A 19366-nucleotide genomic window follows, 5' to 3' on the forward strand; every position below is an offset into this window, starting at 1 on the left:
GATTTCCTCAATGATTCAAGATCGTTTAGGAAAATTTTATATTTCCTAAACTTTTCACAAGGAGTTCGAACATTAATCGAAGCAATTGAATCATTCTCTTCACTATTTCACAAATCAAATATGTATCTAAGTAAGTTAAGCAAAATTTGACTCAATTGAATTTACAAACTGTATGTAGCTTGTATGAATAATCTTTAGATTTAGTAAAATAGAAACAATGTAAATATAAAACCTTGATAATACTCATATTTACAAAATATACATGAAAGAACTTCATTAGAAGAGAAAAACTTCCTTTCTTCCAATATCCCGTACTGATTGAAACCGGACTAATTGAAAACTTTAAAACTGTATATATAAAAAAAAGTCTTGACTGTGTCGATAATGAACGTATAAAAAATGAATTTGTTTACAATTTTCTTTGAAATTATTTTCGTATTTCTAAATTAAAATTTAGTTTGTTTTGAAATTTTCAAATCGTACTATAGTGAATCCGCTGTACTGCTGTACTATTAATTAGAAATTTATAAAGTTTGGAAGATTACTAATTGTAACAATCTAGTTTCATATTTATGAAAATAAATTTATACACAAATTATCATGTGAATTATTAAAATCATTTTCTTATCAATTAATCAATTATCAATTAACAGCAATAAGCTCATATTTAATATAAAATTGATTGACTGTAGTTTTCAATTTTTAAAAGATTAATAAATGTTATATTTTTGTATGATATTAATGATTCTATGCAATTTCTAATTTGTAGAATTATTTTTATAGAGAAAAAGTTTGTCTTCTTAATCCAGAGCTGTTTATAACGAGCGCACATATTTGATCAGCGCCTTCCATTACGTGCGCTGCTGCTCATCTATGATCGTCATGGGACTTGTAAATTATTCGAGCAAGGTGCTATCATATATCACAAAATTTGATCTGACATCCGGATGTTCCCAAATCCCACAAGCACGAACTTATAAATATCACCAAAAAAAAAAATTGAGTTCATTCATACAAAAATATCAAACAGAAAGAAGATAGTAGAATAAGAGGTTCAATTATACAATATTTTGATATTTTAGTAGTTATACAATAAAGTAAAGTGTTTTATTACATTTACCATTTAAAAAATAGCTAAAAATGAATTATATCCGTAGTTTCATCAACATCTAGTATTGGTACACATAAACGCAGTGATTATGTACCTTTACATATGTTTGAATCATAATTTGTAGGTCTAATACGATAATGTGACATCTATCATAATGATAACTAATATAAAACTGGTGTAATTGCAAAACTATTCAAACATTATGCGCTCCAAACTATTTATTCATTGTCCAACGGATATAATTCCGTACTATTTGGATAAATATAACTGGAGTCGGGGGAAGGCTGTCAGAAATACACTGGCAGAGCAGCACTGAATTGCGTTAGCATCTATTGTTGTCTAATTTGTGGGTCGCCGTAAATGATTCAAGTGCATTTCGGTAATTGTACGTTGCGCGAATGCTGGCGCATCTATTATTCAGCATCGAAAACAGAGTTACACAGTGCACCCATCCAAAAAAAAAGAAAGAACAATGATCGTCATCTTCTCTTTTTTTTTTATTGTTCTCTTTGTTTTCTGTCTTTCTCTGTTTGTAAATATATAATGATTGATCCATTTTTGGAGCGAAGTTATTTCTGTATTTCGCCGAGAAGGAATGCTGGTGGAGCGAAATCGATGGAGGGATTCGCCGATTCCTGCTCCCTTCTTTCGCACGTCCCCCAAATATAAACGCGTTATTAAAATATCGAGCAGACTTACACAATTTACTACTCGATCGTGATCACCTTCAGATGAATGCGTCCACATATTTTCTATTGGAAACGTACAAGAATATTGATGGTTGCATCATTTTAAACACAACTGAAATTTTACGAAATCTGTTCCGATTAAATATTTAAATTACATAAAGTAATTTAACTATAAAAAAATTAAAGAAAATTAAGTAAAAATTATCAAATTATCCATATTATAAGATGGTATTATATAATATAAAAAACACTCTTAATTTGAATTACATAATTTTCAAAAAAAATATCTTTGTTCATTAAATTAAATACATCAAAGCAACAAGTTAATGCTATTTTTAAATATTAATTCATATAAATGTTAATACCAAAGTTTTAAGTGTTTTATTAAATGACTCATCTCACGTAGATGATTTAGAAATATACTAAAGAAATTATTTAAGAAGCTATTAACGTGTTTATATCATTAAATATTGTTTCAGTATTTTTGTATCAACATCTGAAAATCTCTTATCCAAGTAGGAAATAGTGTTTAGGTGCCTAATATATATAAACTGAATCTTAAATTGGAGCTCATCTCAAAATAGAATATTTTATTTAAAAAAGTTAAAAACGTATTTATCTATGATACAAATTCATTCATAACATTGAAAAGTTAGTGCAAAAGCACATAACGTTTTCAGATTTTAGTCATTTTTTTTTGACATATCTCATAAGATGTCAATGACAATTAAACTAACTTGATAATTTTGCACTGTCATTGGAATCGAAAGAGTAATAGATTAAATTCTTATCAAAGATATAAACAAAATTACTAATTTGTAGTATTAAAGAAAATGTTACAATTTTGCCTTCTTTTCACCTTCAAATTAAGTTTAGAAACATCCACTCAAAAATTCTTAATATGTGTGATTATACAAAAAAGTATTTGAACATATGGCACATATTTGTCATTTTCCAAACCACTAAATGGAAAATAGATATTTCTAAGAATGTTTTAATCAGAATTCTAAGAAGAATTTATGATTCTTCAATTAACATCGGAAATAAGAGCAATTGAAACGAAATAGTAAATAATCACTGAACTTCGTATCATATTATCATGTAACATTAACTGTGTATTCTTATGTAACTTTGTAAAATTCTCATCCGTGCTTTACATATTTTCTAAAAATAGATTTTAATTAAGAAGTAATAAATAAAGTTTCTCTACTGAGATATAAGTTTTACATAAAGAAAAATCTAAAGTTTTGTATGCATTTTAGTGAAAATCAATACTGGCCATTGCAAATTCATTGAAGAGTTAGTGTTTACATATGTATTTAATGTATTATATACCAATTATTTTGATATAAATATATTATTATATTCTAATATTATAATCAACGAAAAGTATACATATTGCAGCGACTAGATCCGTAAATTTTATCTGCATCAAAACAAAATAATTGTAATTATTGAGTAATCAGTTCATATTTGATTGCGCTGAAACGTGTTGTATAATAGTGTTGATATGAAAAAAAATTACACATTATGTGTGACTTTGATAAGATATGTATTTATTTGAATAAAAGATCTAAATAACTACTAGGGGGGAAAAAGATGGGATATATGGTGGAAAATGATTGTTAGTGTCTCTGGCGACATATAAAAGATAATATGGCCGATGAATGGTAGGGATATGCGCGTGCCAAAATGTGTATCTGTGTGCGTGGGTGTGTGTGCGTGTGTTGAGGTGTCAGTGCATGAAAGAGGTGTGGGGATACCTCATGATCTCCTGTTCTCGTTCCTCCTCTTGCTTCTGTCTCATCATCACCGACTCGATGATGGCCCTCTCCTCGGCCGTGAGGTGCGACAGGTCCGGCCCTTCGTCCATGGTGCCGCCGCCTCCCCCGACCTCTCTATTCTATGCTACTGACGATCTCTCTCCGCTCCTAGGGGGTTGTTTCTGGTCGTGGTAGTAGTACCACACTAGTAACTATCACGCGCGACCCTCTAGGTTCCCGTACCCGTAGGGGTTCATGTCCGTATCACACCATCTCAGCAGCAGCCGCCTCCGCCGTCGGGTGGCTGTCAGATAAACACACACAGATTGATCCTAGTTGGCTTGCGGCGGCTCGCACACCTCGCGCAGCACACATATATACGTACATTCGCGTCGCGCCGCACTGCACGCACCAATATCATCAACTCGTTATCATCGCGAACGCACTTGAACTAAAGGGCCAGAAAGAGATAGAGAATGAAGATATATATATAAAATGAAGAAGACCGAAAGAATGCAGAAAGAAGAATCGAAGAACGGGGAAAAAGGACGTAGGACTAAAACCTAGGAGCGCAAACGGATTGTTGCAGATGTTGCGTGTATGCACGATTATTGTTCTCGATGACACCACCAGCAGCTTTTGATCGGGAGAGAAACCATCGTCGACTACGTCGGTGCGCGAGGATCTTCTTTAGCGTGCGTCTCCACTTGTCCGTCCCTGTACCCTCTGTATTTGTATACGTGTATCCTCTTCGCACGTCTTCACTGTGTTCACCGCTCCTCTTCGTCGTTGATGGTGGTGGAGGTGGTGTAGGATGATCAAGGGCTATTGCACACTGCACACCAGTTCGACCACTCTGAAACCGTCGGTGTTGGCCTTCGTCGAACCGCAAAACACCATCGCCATTGTCCGCGAGAGTGCGGGGCCAAATATCACAGTTCGCTGTTTATCCATTCATACGGGGGACTTAATAAATTATGGGATGAAAACGGGTCCGGCCAATCGGCGCCCACCGATTGAACGTTACGTCACCTACCCAACCGTCTATCGATCGGGTGGCGGCGCCGGGTCCATGCGCGACCGACGCCCGCCAACTTCAACTCATCCAAACCCACTACACCACATCCATCTCCATTTCCATGGACACCGCACCAACACGATCATATTCCTGATCCACTCCTATATCCATCATTGAACATAATCTCAATCAATTCTGCGCAAACCATCAATCCCAAATCTTTCATTGTCTACTTTAAATTTTACCTAAGATTGTCTGATTTTGTGAAGCATAGGGTGCACATTTTTATGATCTATTAGAAAATAAATTTGGTTGCGTCCAAAAAATTTCTACAATAAAAAATAATTTTAAAAATGAAATTTGAATAAAATAACTTTTTAGATAATTATCGGCAATAATAATTACATGAAATACTTAGTATAATAATGAAAGAAACAATTACATTAATTAATTGTCACTATTGGAAACGTCAAATTTATGTTAACACAATAATCTATATAAGTATAAAGAATTATATAAACTTACTCAGTGACAAAATATCCGTATTATATATGGACTATTATCGCTTATATCGTAATCTATTTATCATTTCTACCCAAGATACTTATTATATAATGCATATAATGCATTTTACCACGGATATTCGGCCACGCTACTTCTATTTTCAAAATATAAAAATAAATAAAACACAATCGAATTTTATAATCGGTAATGTGATTAATTGTTAATTTTATATAAAAAAAAAGTAACCACATCGACTACAAAAATGTCATAAAATATAAACGATAATAGTAGAATTCTCAACTAACGAGTGAAAATAATAAATACATTAGGAGTTAATCTATTTGAAAATGAAAATCGATTAAAACCTTTGCTTTGAATTTTCAAATTGGTTTCAATTAATAAAATGAAAGGTAAGCAAATTTAAATAACTTTCATTTAATGATTGTTGAAATTCTTATTTTAAATGATACAAAAAAATATGAAAGAGGATATATTAAAATAAAATGTAAAAGATTGTATTAAATAAATTTAATTTAGTGTTTTATTTTTATAAATTATTCGAACTTGTTATAAATATAAGTATTTACAAAATGAAGATGTTACGAAATATTATATAAACCGGAAACACTTCTGTTTGTCATGTGGTATTCGTGTCTTGAACAATATCGAATCGGCTCGATACTGCGTATTCATAAGGGGCATATACCCGAAGACCTGCAAGAGTAAGATTAACATTAGAGACAATTACTAGAAGAATTAATCATATAAAATAAAATATTTAGAAATCTCAATTACCTTCGAGAAAAAGTTGATGCACTTGTGTCTTTCCTGGAAATGCGTATCATCTTCACTCAAACTTTGCGGACACCCGGGACACCGGAAGGTCCAGCGCGAAGTAACTTTCACCGGGGGTTGCCTAGTCACGTGGCTCACCAAGAAGTTCATAGCAATATCTTCGCAGTTCATGTACTCGTCCACTTTGTCTCTGACAGCCTGCGGCAACCATTTCCAGTAAAGATGAAAATAGTGTCTGTGGAGGAACGCGGCTCCTGTTAGCACCATGCTTAGTTCGCAGCTGTAGTTCGAGTTGTACAACCAACTGTTTTGAGTATTAATGTCCCAGGCGTGGTATCTTCCCGGAAACCCGACAATCCTGTCGCGATGTTCTCTCCAAACTCTGAACCCAAACAGAATTTCGTCGTGTCTCAAATGCGCGTCATCGTCTACTGATAATATAGCCTCTGTCTGCAGATTATCTAAAGGTAAAAACCTGTTGTTCAAAGAGTTCCTTGCAGCTTTCACGATATGCAGCGGAGCTCCAATCTCGGGCCACCGAAGTTCCGCACTAGGGGGTTTCGGAGAGTTCCAAATCACAACCACTGAATTTAAATAGGGCAGACCTCTCAACCTCGCAATCGAATCCAACAACACCTGCTCTCTTTCATAAGTCAACAGCACCACTGTGAATTGTTCCCTCGGATTGTTACCGCCTAAAGATTCCGAGAATTCCTTTCCGGCACCACCTTGACCCTGTCCTATAGGTCGGAATCCGCGACCGGAACCATCAAATTTAGCATCGGAGGATAATAAAGGATCCATGGGTAAAGCCGGATATAATCTGAATGGATCTCCCCAGTCATTCCAAATTTCGTGTCCTTGCGTCAACATTAAACTATAGTTTCTACGAAACGCTGGGCTGTCGTAAGGAGGTTCCAGAGGCCCTAAACTCTCATCTTGCTCAGTATCCAATCCAACAATAACCTGGATCGGCTGGAATGTCTCGTTAAACACAGATGTTGCTGCGACAGTGTCAGCAGGTAACGGCGGTATATTCAATCTGTCTCTCAAAACTGCAACAACCGTATCCAATGAGCTCTGCACTGAACCCAAGTAACGTTCCCAGATTAATCTGCCCTGTCTCCTCATCAGCAGAATATCTGTATCCGGGATGGTTCTCAATAGAAAATGTAACTCGGTGACTCGAGCTCGAGGAAGGAATATGCACACTCGCCGCCATTGGATAACTTCGTCGTACGCCAATCTTACTTGATCACCTCCTAAGATCACAGGAATAGCACCCGAGCGCAATGCTTCGTAAATTCGAGCCTGAAGCAATGTCGTCGACACTAAATCCGAAGTTCCAGGACCGAAAATCAATGTAAACGTGGATTCTTTCAAGAAAGCCCTTCTGGAACTATCGGTGCCGCACAAACTCCAGTCCTGAGGACCTGCATGGAAGTTATCGTCGCTAGCCGGCACACATTCAAATTCGAAATAGAACTTATCCGACGTCGTACCCTTTGTCATATCTTTCAAATGTCCAACGATAAATTTATCCAAATCCGAATACTTAATTGATTTCTCAGACGTCTCCGCATCTCTGATCTTCTCTAAAGACATCGTCGGTTGTACTTTCATTTCCCCCTGGAAAGATAGAAGATAGTTCCGCCGCGCAGGCAGCATTCTTGAACACTCCTGCCAAACATCACCACCTGGTGGACCCAATACAGGCGAAACGATGAGATCAAAACCAGGCCTAAACAACATGTGCGAGAAAGTGGACTGCACTAAAATAGCCCTACCTACAGAAAATTACAAGTTAATAAATGTTGCATCTTCGCTATATTAAAAACTTACCAGTATCAATTGATGTAAAAACGTCTCCAGCCGAAGCAGAGAGATCGCGTCGCGGTAAATTTAACAAAACATGGTTCCTACCATCTCCACCCCAGAAAGGCAGTCTTTTTAAAGCTTTAGAATCCAGCGGTGGTAAATTCAAATGATTCCCAACATTTTCACTTACATCATCTGTGTCTTTAAGCGCTTCTCCAACTAATACCAGGAAAACGCAAGCCTCTTTTGGATTACCAGTTAAATGCGGATTGTATCCCAACACCTGCTTCAAAGTTGTTTTCAAAAATCCGTCCACATCCCAACCCTCGTTCATTACAGGATATTGATCTGGATCATACAGATACACAGGAAAACCAGAAGTCAAACTGCATCTAGAATGATCAAAGCATGAAAACATTCTGCAATGTGTAGATTTCAAAGCAGGTACTGGCAGATTGATTTCAGGGAGATTGTTTGGGACTAATCTATGAGGCAGTGCTAACTCTGGAGTGTTCTGCTGCAGTGCTTCTCTTTGGGCCACCTGTGCTTGCTCCACAGATATCTTCAATCTATTCAGTTCAGTTTGTTGATGCACCATTTCAGCTTTCAGTTGATCAATATTTTTTGTGTAGCTTTGTATTTCCAGCTGAAGCTTCTGTCTTTTAAACTCCATATCTCGCAATTCTGCTGATACAGACCCTTTGATCCTATACAAATCCTTAACATGAGATCCATAATTATTGAATGCAATCGACTCATCAGGTAAATCTAAATGGGAATGAGCACCATGTGTAATACCAGAATCCTTCTCCACATACCACAGGTTCATGTATGTCAGGAATGTCACTCCAACTAAGATGATTATCACCAAAAGCACAATTTTCCTCAACTTTATGTGGACCAACCATTGGCAGAAGTTGTGGTTACTTACTTCTATGTTGTTTACCATTTTCGCTTTTTTCTGCTTCCGTTCATAACCTCAAATTCGGTATTTGTAACGCATTTTATATTACGCTGCAGGATACAGATGGTAGTAAAGATATTTTAATAATCATTTCTTTATCTATACAATTCCAAGATTAGATTCATCCTTGTACTGATTCTGCAAATAATAAATTTTAGATTTAGAATATTATTTGCAAGAAGATATTATGAAAGAATTTATGTGATATTATGTATAAAATTAGTTAATTGTAACTTACCTTTGGTATTGTTATTATTCAATTTAAAACTGACAGGCATCCAGCGATCCGGGACCATGTCTCTTTGACAGATGATGTTCGAAACTTTTTTTGACAGGATTTAGCATCGATTGGTTAGGAATAACTCTTAAAGTTCATGGTTTCCTGTTACAGAACTCTTAAATTCCCCCCTTGACATTTGACGGAGTTGAATTTTCGACAGAATCTCAATGTTTTTGTCTGCTCTTGACAACCTACCATTTAAATTTGGTTGTCAGTTGTCACCTGGCGAACAACAATACACATCTTTGGGCATGGTCAGCATTGGTGCCAACATAAGGAATTCCCCAAATCATCAGATGCGAACCGAAGATAACCACTTTTGGTCCTAGCAAAATGTCAGTTGAATAAGGTTCAAAAATGCGAAAATAATGTGAATACGGTCTTGTTGATTTCCAATTATTAGGGTGAATTCGAATATTCAACAATGCACAAGACGGCGAGCGGCGAAGGCAGCGGAACTAACAAGGTGCCGGTCCTATTACAGAATCTCTGCAATTACTTCTCAAAACAAGATCAAGGTTTTTACACTAATAAATTTCAAATAATTACAAAATTATGTTCATTCTTGATCTCACCAATCTATTTTTTTTGCATTTCAGAATTATCCAGCAAATTGTACAAGTTATCAATAAGCTATCTATCAACATCTAGTCAGAACAATTTGAACAATGAGTGCGATGCACAGTATGTGGTTTCACAGATTCGCAAGCAGATCCAAAGCACACAATCGAGTGAGCAAATTGGAAGGTTTGATCATCTTTATGGAAAACTGCAGAAATCTGTAAATAATAATAAATGTTGCACAATTGGGCACAATTTTTAATGATATTTTCCATTTTAGACAGTGCTTAAACACCAGTCACAGGTACTTATTTTCCTTCTCAGTTTAAGTACGGGAAGCACTGAAACCAAAGTGAATCAATGGTCTCTTTTACAAGATATTCCAGAGCAGACCACACTTTCTGTATCTAAATCACAGATGAGTTTCTTGCCAGATGATCCTAAAGTTGGAGTGAAAAAACTTTACCAAGCCTCATCATTAGTTAAGAATGTATCTGCTCTATTCAATAGGACTCAAGTAATTATCTCAGCCAAAAGATTTTGATAAAAATATTTAACTAAATGTAATTTAGCTCTCATCAACTGGCTGGACTGGAAGTGAGCAGGATTTGTTGAAAACAAGTACCTCATCTTCAAGACAAACTTGTAAGTTACAGTATTATAACTCAAAATGGCAGTTAATAGAATTTGCTTGTAGTAATGACTGGTGTAACTGAATCTCAATTAATCCAAGAGGTTATATACTCATTTCAAGGAATCGAAGGGCGCGTTATTAGGAAAGAGTTGGATGGTCTGGGCTTTACAATAGATGCGAAATTGGGAAAGTCGTTAACTCCTATTCAGAAGGGACTCATTGAGCGACTTGTTGGCGTTGGTTTCTTGCACAATCAGTTGAAATTGCATTGCGATGAATCTGATAAACAGATCGGTTTAATCGGACAATCCTTAATTGCGATTTTACGTGACGAACTCACAAATTACTACCAATTAATCGCTTCGCTGCAAGCTCAAGTAAGTGATCCAACTTCGTGTAAATTCGGATAATGATGTTATATAATTCGTTTTCAGTCGAATAAGCAGGAGCTGACGCTGAGAAGAATGGTTGTATGGGTCGCCGAACCTCAGCTGCATCTGCAATGGTTAGCGTACATCGCAGAGCAATGCAGCGACAAAAAGGGTGGAGCTTTAATATCTGCTGTTCACGGTTTTCTACAGCATGGATCGACTTGCGTACAAAAGGTATATTATTATATCAAAAAATCCAAATAATTTAATATTATTGAATTTTTTAGCTGGCTGAAAAGGTGCTAACTGCAGTGTGTCGTCCTTTGTGCCTTATGCTATCAAAGTGGTTGCTTGATGGGGAACTTAATGATCCTTGTGCAGAATTCTTCATTGAAGCTAGAAGTATCAACACCGATGAACGTCTGTGGCATGACAAATATTTAGTTAGGTTAGTGATTTCTATCTGCAACTATGAACAAATATGTTATATGTATTTTCATATTTTAGAAAAGCAATGATCCCATCATTTATAAGTTTGGATCAAGCCACCAAAATACTAGCAACTGGTAAATCCATCAACTTCCTGAGACAAGTGTGCAAAGACAATGAGGAAATGCCTGGTAGAGACGCTTTACACAAATTGTTCACAAATACTTTCGGTACTTATACTTCTATATGACTTCATCAAATTTTAATTATTTCAATTGCAGCAAAGGCACTTTTCGCGCCGGAACAAAGCATAGAATTGCATACCGCTTTAGAACGCGTTTACCGTGAAACATCCCAAAGAGTTTTAGATTTGTTGAAGGATAATTACCGGCTTTTAGAGCATTTGCAATCCATGAGGCGTTACTTATTGCTTGGTCAAGGGGATTTCATACGACATCTGATGGAATTACTAGTGTAAGTATACTGAGAAAAATTAATTTGAGAAAAAAAAAATCTATTATTTATTTTCTTCAAGTCCAGAATTGTCGCAACCGGCGGCAAACCTCTATTTGCATACTCTATCTGCTATTCTGGAAACGGCTATTCGCGTCACGAACGCTCAGTACGAAGATGAGGATACTCTGCAGAGGCTTAATGTGAATTTACTGAGCATGGCAAAGGATGATAGCGGTTGGGACGTATTCATCTTGGGATACCATGCAAATGGACCAGTTGGTACAATTTTGCAACCAACTAATTCCATATACAAGTGCCTTTTTGGTGGTCTGTGGAAAGTCAAACGTATGGAGTTTGTATTATCGAATATGCGGAAGCAGCAGATTACGAGTAACAAACTATATAGAAATATTAAAGGTATTTGCTAAAATAGTAATAAAATCAATTATGACCTAATAAGTTAAAACTAACTTATAATTGCACAAATCTGCTATTTTTAGTTATAAATGTGATTTTGACAATAATATGTTTATATAGAAATGAAGCCAGTGACTCATGCAATCCACATATTGGCTAGTGAAATGATCCACTTCCTCCACCAAACCCAATACTACTTCCTATTCGAGGTTCTCGAATGTTCGTGGGCGGAGATGGTTAAACAGGTGAACCAAGCCGGTTCATTGGATGACGTGATCACCGCCCATAACACGTTTCTAAGTTCCGTCCAATCCGGTGTGTTGCTAGATTTAAATTCTGCGGTAAGATATTAAAATATTTCGAAATGTATAATAAAATAATATTATTTAATTTGCAGAATTTTAGGCTAGTGCTGGGCTTAATTTTTAATCAAATCCTAAGCTTGGAGAGCTTGCAAGAAACTTTGTACATGACTGCATCGAAAGCTAAAGAGCAGCATGAAGCCTACAAGAAAATCTGTTGTTCCAAGGATGGTTTCGGTGTAACCAAGGAGGAAGAGCAACAGTACAAGAAACAATTGTTAAACTTCCATCACTTCCTATCATCAACCCGGTCTCAAGTAATCCACTGGTCGACGATGTTCAGAGAGAACGTCGTCAAGTTCATCAAACTGCTTGCCGCAAGTTCGAACATGAACCTGCAACTCCTCAGCACCAGGCTGAACTTCAACGGATACTACACGATTGCATGACACGAAAGTGAAACTCGTGTACATGCAAGTAGCAGCGTAAAACCTCCGGACACTGTTAATCTACAAGAAGCATTGAGTAATTACACGAGCTACGGCAGTTTGAGCTCGCTAATCCCGAAACCGAAAAAGAAGAAAAATCGCGACAAAGTCATTTGATGTTGTGTAGGATGAGGGATTTTAATTTAATCTTAAATTCAATTCAATAACACACCCTCATCCTTTTGGTGCCATTTATCGTAATTATTAATTACAATTACCTTGCCTTCTGTTTAAAAAAAAAATACATACATGCGCTAGGTGAGAAACAAAATAATTATTTTCTGTACTAAATTATTATTCTAGACTTTATTATATAAAATAAAATATTGTTCCACTCAAATGGAATTGTTTTCAAATATATGTTGTATTAATTTAAGAATTTCTGAGCTACAATTTTACCATAGCCTCCCCTGCCAGAATCATAATCTGTTCTATATTCGTCACGTACTTGTCCACCAGTTTTACCTCTGCCATACTGTCTACCTTCAATGAATCCTGCGTCCCAATCAGTTCTCACTATTCTGTCATCCAAACGAGTTCCATTAACATATCTACAAAAATAATATATTGTTAGTCACTAATTAAAAAACAAATAACACTTACCTTAAACAGTTTTCAGCATCTTCTCTATTATAATATTCCACAAAGCAAAATCCACACGGCGTCTTCTTGTATTTATCTAATCCCATGATAATTCTTCTGACATCTCCACATCTAGTAAACAGTTCGTATATTTGTTCTTCTGTTGTGAAGAAAGACAAATTTCCCACATACAGTGTAGTGGTTAATCTCAAGAGTTTATCCTGCTCACCTCTACTACCCTGGAATAGTTAAAAATAAATGTATGCATTCAAAATATACACAATTATATTTACCTTAAAATGTTGGTCACGGTATGAACTCAGTTCAATTGATGGTGAAGACACTGAAGACATTTTTGAGAAATCTCCAATAACTTTTCAACACAAAAGTACAACTAATTCTCTAACACTACTCTTGTTTATAAACTATTGCAAACATGAACGTGAACATCACAATTCACAATTACCCACTGATACCAACTGTTAAATTGTCACCAACAGCAAAAAAAGAAACTCACATTTAAGATTTCTTTGAAAAATTCATCATGTATGAAAAAATTATATAAGGAATTTAGCTATAATAATCAATATTTGAATTACACACGTATTTAGCATTTATAATGTAATATTTAATTTTTAGAATTACAAAAATACAACCTGTTAATGGCATATTTGTAATATAATGATGATAATTTGAAATCTTCAAATTTTAGGAAAATTCTTGTATTTAGAACGATACAGTAATAAGTTTATTAAAATTGTAATAAATTCGGCGAAAAATATGTTTTTCATTGTCAATAATTGTCAATTGTCAAAAACATTACTAAACCTTTTTTTAATATATTATATTTATACGTTTTAAGATTGTCCACGTTTTTAAATCATTTATTTATATTATTATTATTGTATATATATCATAAATATATATATTCGTTGTTTTTATTGTACATTGCATCTGTTTAGTGGGTTAAATTAATTAAATAATGGATCTGGAATTGGACCCTTCATTGCAGAACATAATCGAGCAGTCCTCTTTGAAATGGATATTTGTTGGTGGCAAAGGAGGTGTGGGCAAAACTACATGCAGGTAAACTCATAATAGATATGATAATTGAATTTCTTTTATAAAACTTGTTATGAAATAGTTGCAGTTTAGCTGTTCAACTTTCGAAAGTACGGGACTCAGTTTTGATTATATCAACAGATCCTGCACACAACATCTCAGATGCATTTGATCAGAAGTTTTCCAAAGTGCCGACCAAGGTGACAGGTTTTGAGAACCTGTATGCAATGGAGATTGATCCGAATGTGGGCATGAATGAATTACCAATGGAATACTTTGAAGGAGACCAAGAGGCTGTGAGAGTGAGCAAGAACATTATCCAAGAGATAGTTGGCGCTTTCCCAGGGATAGATGAGGCCATGAGTTATGCAGAAGTTATGAAATTAGTCAAAAGCATGAATTTTTCTACAGTAGTCTTTGATACAGCGCCGACCGGTCACACGTTGAGACTGTTGTCATTCCCGCAAGTTGTCGAGAAAGGTCTGGGGAAGCTGCTGAAGCTCAAATTGAAGATCTCTCCATTCATCAATCAGATCAGCGGTTTGCTGGGATTAGCGGAATTCAACGTTGACAATTTTTCAAGTAAATTGGAGGAGATCCTAACGATCATCAAGCAAGTCAACGAGCAATTCAAAAATCCCGATCAAACGACCTTCGTGTGCGTATGCATAGCGGAATTCCTGAGTCTGTACGAGACGGAACGATTGGTCCAAGAGCTGACAAAATACAAGATAGACACGCATAACATTATTGTTAATCAGTTGTTGTTTTATAGAGACGGCCTAAGCTCGTGCACCATGTGTTCGGCCAGGTATAAAATACAAGAAAAATATTTAGATCAGATCAGTGATCTGTACGAGGACTTCCACGTTACCAAATTACCTCTGCTGGAGAAAGAGGTGAGAGGGGCGGAGAACGTTAAGGCGTTTTCTGAGAACCTAGTGAAACCGTATAAAGGCGACGGCCAATAAACATGTTTACGTATTATTTTTTTTGCTCGGAAATTTGAAATTATTCAACTTCCTAAAAGTTATTGAGTACATAATAAAGCGATGAAGGGTTTTTTTTTTGGTTATTGTTTTCGTTGTATTGTTTTGTATTTTCTTATTATTTTGTATCTATTCATTTAAGCCAAAACGCGTAATTAGTTTTTCTACTTTAAATTAACGTAGAAACCATTTAGGAACATTTATTTGTTTTAGACTTAATTACGATCTACTAGCCTGAACACGAAAACGGAAAAAGCCTATTGCTCGAATTGTTATACACATGAATACAAAAATTTGTACATTTATTTGTGTTGTAAATAAATGGAAACTGCATCACTTGCGAACAATTCTACATTTTTCTACTATTTTTTAGATTAACGTTTGGCGTCTAAAGAATCTTGAGCAACGCAACAAAACCAAACAAATAGACAAACGAACACCAATAAAGCTTATTTAAGTTATGTATATAACATTTTATTGCACTATACTGCAAAACTAAAGATATGTTACATCAATATTTTTGTACTGCATTAAAAATAGAATATTTTAGAATACGATTGCATTTTTTATTTATTGTAAATTATATAAAATCATTATAACATAGTTTATTAAATATTAGTAAACTATTATTTCAAAAATATTTCAATAATGAATTAAATTGTAGAAATAAAATACAATTTATTCACATTAGTTGCGTTAGTTGATTAAGCTACAAATAATTCTAATAATAATAGATTATCAAACAAAAAAATATGCATTAAATCTTTTTGAAATGCAGATGACTAAATGTTATGCAATTTTATTGCATACCTTTGAAATATGCTAATCAATAATTGTGATATCGGTTGCCTATACAATTGTTGTATTGAAAATAATTTTGGTAGCTGAAAGCTAAGTTGTTAGTGGAAGGTGATTGAGAAGAAGAATAAGAAGAAATCTGAAGCATAGTGGTCCAAAACACCCAAAAAGATACCCCGTTTCTTTATCAAACCACGCTTATAATTGCCCTCCTACTTGGAGTTTTCTACATACCAGGTAATAATTTACTAATCATAATAACGTAAGCCTTATTAAACGTATCAAATTTAGATAATGTTTGTACAACAGAATAACAATGATAGAGATATGAAACCAATCAAGAGAAAAGGTAATTATATTTTATATAAATAAAGTGGCATGGAGAGTGTATTTAAGTTGTATTTATGTAGATTGTTCCTTTTATTTCTCTTATTTTGTTTACTAAAAGCTTCTGAATTGTTGTGCAAGTAATAATTGTTCATGAAACTGAAAAGCAAAGAATTTCAATTAAATTATATGGACCAATTGGAGCCATATTTTTTTTGCTTCATTTCTTCAATGTAATATTTTTTCAGTTAAAATTAACTTTAATAGTTCACCAATAAAAATGTATCAATTATTAGGTAAAATGCTTATTTTGTTATGTTCCATTTATGTGATTATACCTTGTCGATGATGATTATTATTTGCATCTATATTCTTAACTTTTTGTAGAATCAAGTAGGTTTTATGAGTGTACATACAAAGAACAAATATTGATTACTATTCAACTTGTTTTATAGCATTACCAATACCTAAAATAATTAAGAAATTCTGTATGCCAAGCCAAGCGACGGTAAAATCAGGTAATCTTGATATTATAACACTGTCTTCTGTATTGATGTGGATTTTTGTTTGATTGTTTCTAGGTCTTCACAAGAAAATCGTTATCATACCTACTTTAAACATTACCGGTACGGATGTTTTGGGCCCGAAAGCATTGAAATTGTACCATGTATCGAATATGTTGACGGAAATGGCGAGACAAATGCGTTATGGGCATGTAAGGAACGTGGATAGAATCAAGGCGGCTATAGAGTATAGCAAAACTGAGGAGTTTTATAAGATTAGGGTAAATTCTGATATAGCCGCATACCTATGCAAATATCAGTCGAAAATGATAGGTTTACCTTCCGGAGGGAAAACCTATACAAGGGACGAGAAAATACTCGCATTATATTTAATTAAACTCAATCCGAGATCGTACCGACTGCTAAATATCATATACGATTTACCATCCAGGAAGAGTCTGTTGAAGGTTGTCGATTCGCTGCAGTATGCTTGTGGCATCAACGAGCTCGTATTGAGTAGTCTGCAAACCACAGTGCATGGTTTACCAACGATTGACAGACATTGCACATTGATGTTCGAGGAGATGCGATTGGAGGCATGCCTCACGTACAATAAAAACACGGACAGCATCGACGGATTTGTGAAGAGCATCCAACCTGATGATATTGGTTTTGCTGATCACGTCATGGTCTTCATGGCCAGAGGTCTTTCAGCCAATTGGATGCAACCGGTGGCGTATTTTTTCACGGAGAGACGGATGACTTCTGAAACCTTAGTGTTGCATCTGCGATCTACTATTATTACCTTAAGACATATTGGATTGAAAGTGGTGGCGACAGTTTGCGATCACATGAGGAGGAACGAAGATAGTATAAACGAATTGATGAAATCTACAGAAGATTACCATAAGTTGCATGGTATTGAGTACAAAGGCGAGGGATACATGATCGAAGATAATAGGGAATGCATCATTCCCATTTACGATCCGCCGTGTCTTCTCAAGAGCCTCAGGAACGATCTGATGAAGTACAATGTAAAATTTCATCGCAAAGGCTCAAACAGGATTGCATCTTGGGCTAATATCATCCACGTATACAAAGTTAACGGCGAGAAGTATAAGAAACTGATGTCGAAAATAAAAGCGAGGCACATTTTTGAGCAGAATGTTAAGGTGAAGGAGGCGGCCGAGTTATTTTCGCGCTTCGTTTCTGCCATCATGCGATATCTGGCGAACATCGGTATTATAGTTTTTCTTCGATTATGATGCTTATTATACATTTTTGTTGTTGTTTCAGTAGAATTTTTACCCAATTCGGCGATTGGAACGGCGGAATTCTTGATGTTTGGAAATGATTTGTTTGATAGCGTGAATAGTGCATATGTTAACCCAACGGTTTACGATACGCAGACACCTTCACTAAGGATGCCAATCAGTTCGGGTACAATGCATTGGAGTTTTTGGAAGGAGGCTACACAAGTATTGGAGTCAATTAAGTTCCTCACGGACGATGGGAAAGAACACAATAGTCGCACCGTATTGCATTGGCTGAAAACTCTAAAAGGCTTTGAAGCCGTTTGGCGGATAGTCAGTTCGAATGGATTCGAGAGTCTCATTGCTAGAAAATTAAACTTGGATTCTGTTGAACACTTCTTCGGGTGTATTCGGAGCCACGGCGATCACATTATCAATCCTACACCAAATGTTTTCGTTGCCTCCTTTAAAAGCTGTATTCTAAATAACGCAATTGCGGCAAAAACGCACATTCGAAGCGAAAAGGACAAAGAAAACACTCTAAACACCTTGACCAGTTTTATAACTGATGAGAACGAAGAGAAAACCATTCATTTACCTTTGTTAATTCTTCCTAGTTGCTTTGAATTCATGAGATCCACACCATTCCTCGTGAAAGAGAATATCATTGCGGCTCGCTTGATGGAAAAGAAAGCGTTGAGTATCGTTAGAAATTGCGGTAAATGCAGGAAATATTTACATTCCACTATTTGGGGAAACGAGAAGAAATCGCTCCTGGTGCATTCTACAAAATTCATGACGTTGTTCTTTCACTGCAAATCTATATTTGATTTTTTTATAGAAAAATACTGCAACAAGCCGTATTTGAAACGGATGTTAATCGATGTTACAACTAGAGAGACGAGAGAGAGATGCTTTTGTCCTCAGCACGACTTGGTTCAAATACTGATCGTAAAGTTTATCGAAAACTTTATTTACCTGTGGGTCAATAAATTGAACAAAATTTTAAACAACAAATTAAATGTGGATGAAAACGACGATTTTATATGTAAACTTGCATCAACTCGGTACGTATAAATCATAATTTCTTCACTAATTATTAAATGTATTTGTACATATATGTCTGACTAATATTAATGAAAAATGATTTATTTATATTTAGTATATTTCTATTTATTCAGTTAGATACGTGTAAAAATAATTACGGTTTTTAATCTTGCAGTTAAATTATACAAAAATTTAACAAATTTCA

The 19366-nt window shown here is 35.3% G+C and overlaps 5 protein-coding genes across 11 annotated transcripts in view; 2 read left to right on the forward strand and 3 right to left on the reverse strand.

The window, feature by feature from the left end:
* Nucleotides 1-4685, reverse strand: part of LOC108567147 (regulating synaptic membrane exocytosis protein 2) — a 28756-nt gene extending 24071 nt beyond the window's left edge. For 2 of the 7 annotated variants that reach the window (XR_001891233.1, XM_017927446.1), the window contains exon 1: nt 3564-4667. Coding sequence is in view for 1 of the 7 variants with exons in the window: in XM_017927446.1 (XP_017782935.1) it covers nt 3564-3673 (110 nt within the window). In the remaining 6 variants the exon portion in view is untranslated. Of the gene's footprint in view, nt 1-3563 lie in introns of all 7 variants that reach the window. The other 5 variants (XR_001891232.1, XR_001891235.1, XR_001891230.1 and 2 more) reach the window with 5 other exon arrangements.
* Nucleotides 4686-5671: 986 nt separating this feature from the next.
* LOC108567151 (exostosin-3) lies at nt 5672-9165 on the reverse strand. The gene is made up of 4 exons (XM_017927451.1): nt 8901-9165; nt 7723-8800; nt 5881-7667; nt 5672-5799 (listed from the first exon to the last, which is right to left on the reverse strand). The coding sequence occupies exons 2-4, from the start codon at nt 8645-8647 to the stop codon at nt 5695-5697; spliced, it is 2817 nt and encodes a 938-aa protein (XP_017782940.1). The 5' UTR covers nt 8648-8800; nt 8901-9165; the 3' UTR covers nt 5672-5694.
* An 84-nt stretch (nt 9166-9249) lies between these two features.
* LOC108567152 (gamma-tubulin complex component 3) lies at nt 9250-12859 on the forward strand. The gene is made up of 12 exons (XM_017927452.1): nt 9250-9460; nt 9542-9723; nt 9784-10020; nt 10076-10148; nt 10201-10514; nt 10572-10742; nt 10796-10956; nt 11016-11167; nt 11219-11411; nt 11473-11810; nt 11931-12151; nt 12208-12859. Exons 1-12 carry the CDS (start codon nt 9367-9369, stop codon nt 12559-12561), a joined length of 2490 nt encoding a protein of 829 aa, XP_017782941.1. The 5' UTR covers nt 9250-9366; the 3' UTR covers nt 12562-12859.
* A 71-nt stretch (nt 12860-12930) lies between these two features.
* Nucleotides 12931-13644, reverse strand: LOC108567130 (nuclear cap-binding protein subunit 2). Its single transcript, XM_017927402.1, has 3 exons — nt 13476-13644; nt 13204-13421; nt 12931-13151 (listed from the first exon to the last, which is right to left on the reverse strand). Exons 1-3 carry the CDS (start codon nt 13533-13535, stop codon nt 12968-12970), a joined length of 462 nt encoding a protein of 153 aa, XP_017782891.1. The 5' UTR covers nt 13536-13644; the 3' UTR covers nt 12931-12967.
* A 458-nt stretch (nt 13645-14102) lies between these two features.
* Nucleotides 14103-15580, forward strand: LOC108567121 (ATPase ASNA1 homolog). Its single transcript, XM_017927394.1, has 2 exons — nt 14103-14268; nt 14327-15580. Exons 1-2 carry the CDS (start codon nt 14165-14167, stop codon nt 15213-15215), a joined length of 993 nt encoding a protein of 330 aa, XP_017782883.1. The 5' UTR covers nt 14103-14164; the 3' UTR covers nt 15216-15580.
* Nucleotides 15581-19366: the final 3786 nt, after the last annotated feature.

This window comes from Nicrophorus vespilloides, unplaced genomic scaffold, assembly GCF_001412225.1.
Source record: "Nicrophorus vespilloides isolate i.1.1-1 unplaced genomic scaffold, Nicve_v1.0, whole genome shotgun sequence".
Lineage (NCBI taxonomy): Eukaryota > Metazoa > Arthropoda > Insecta > Coleoptera > Silphidae > Nicrophorus > Nicrophorus vespilloides.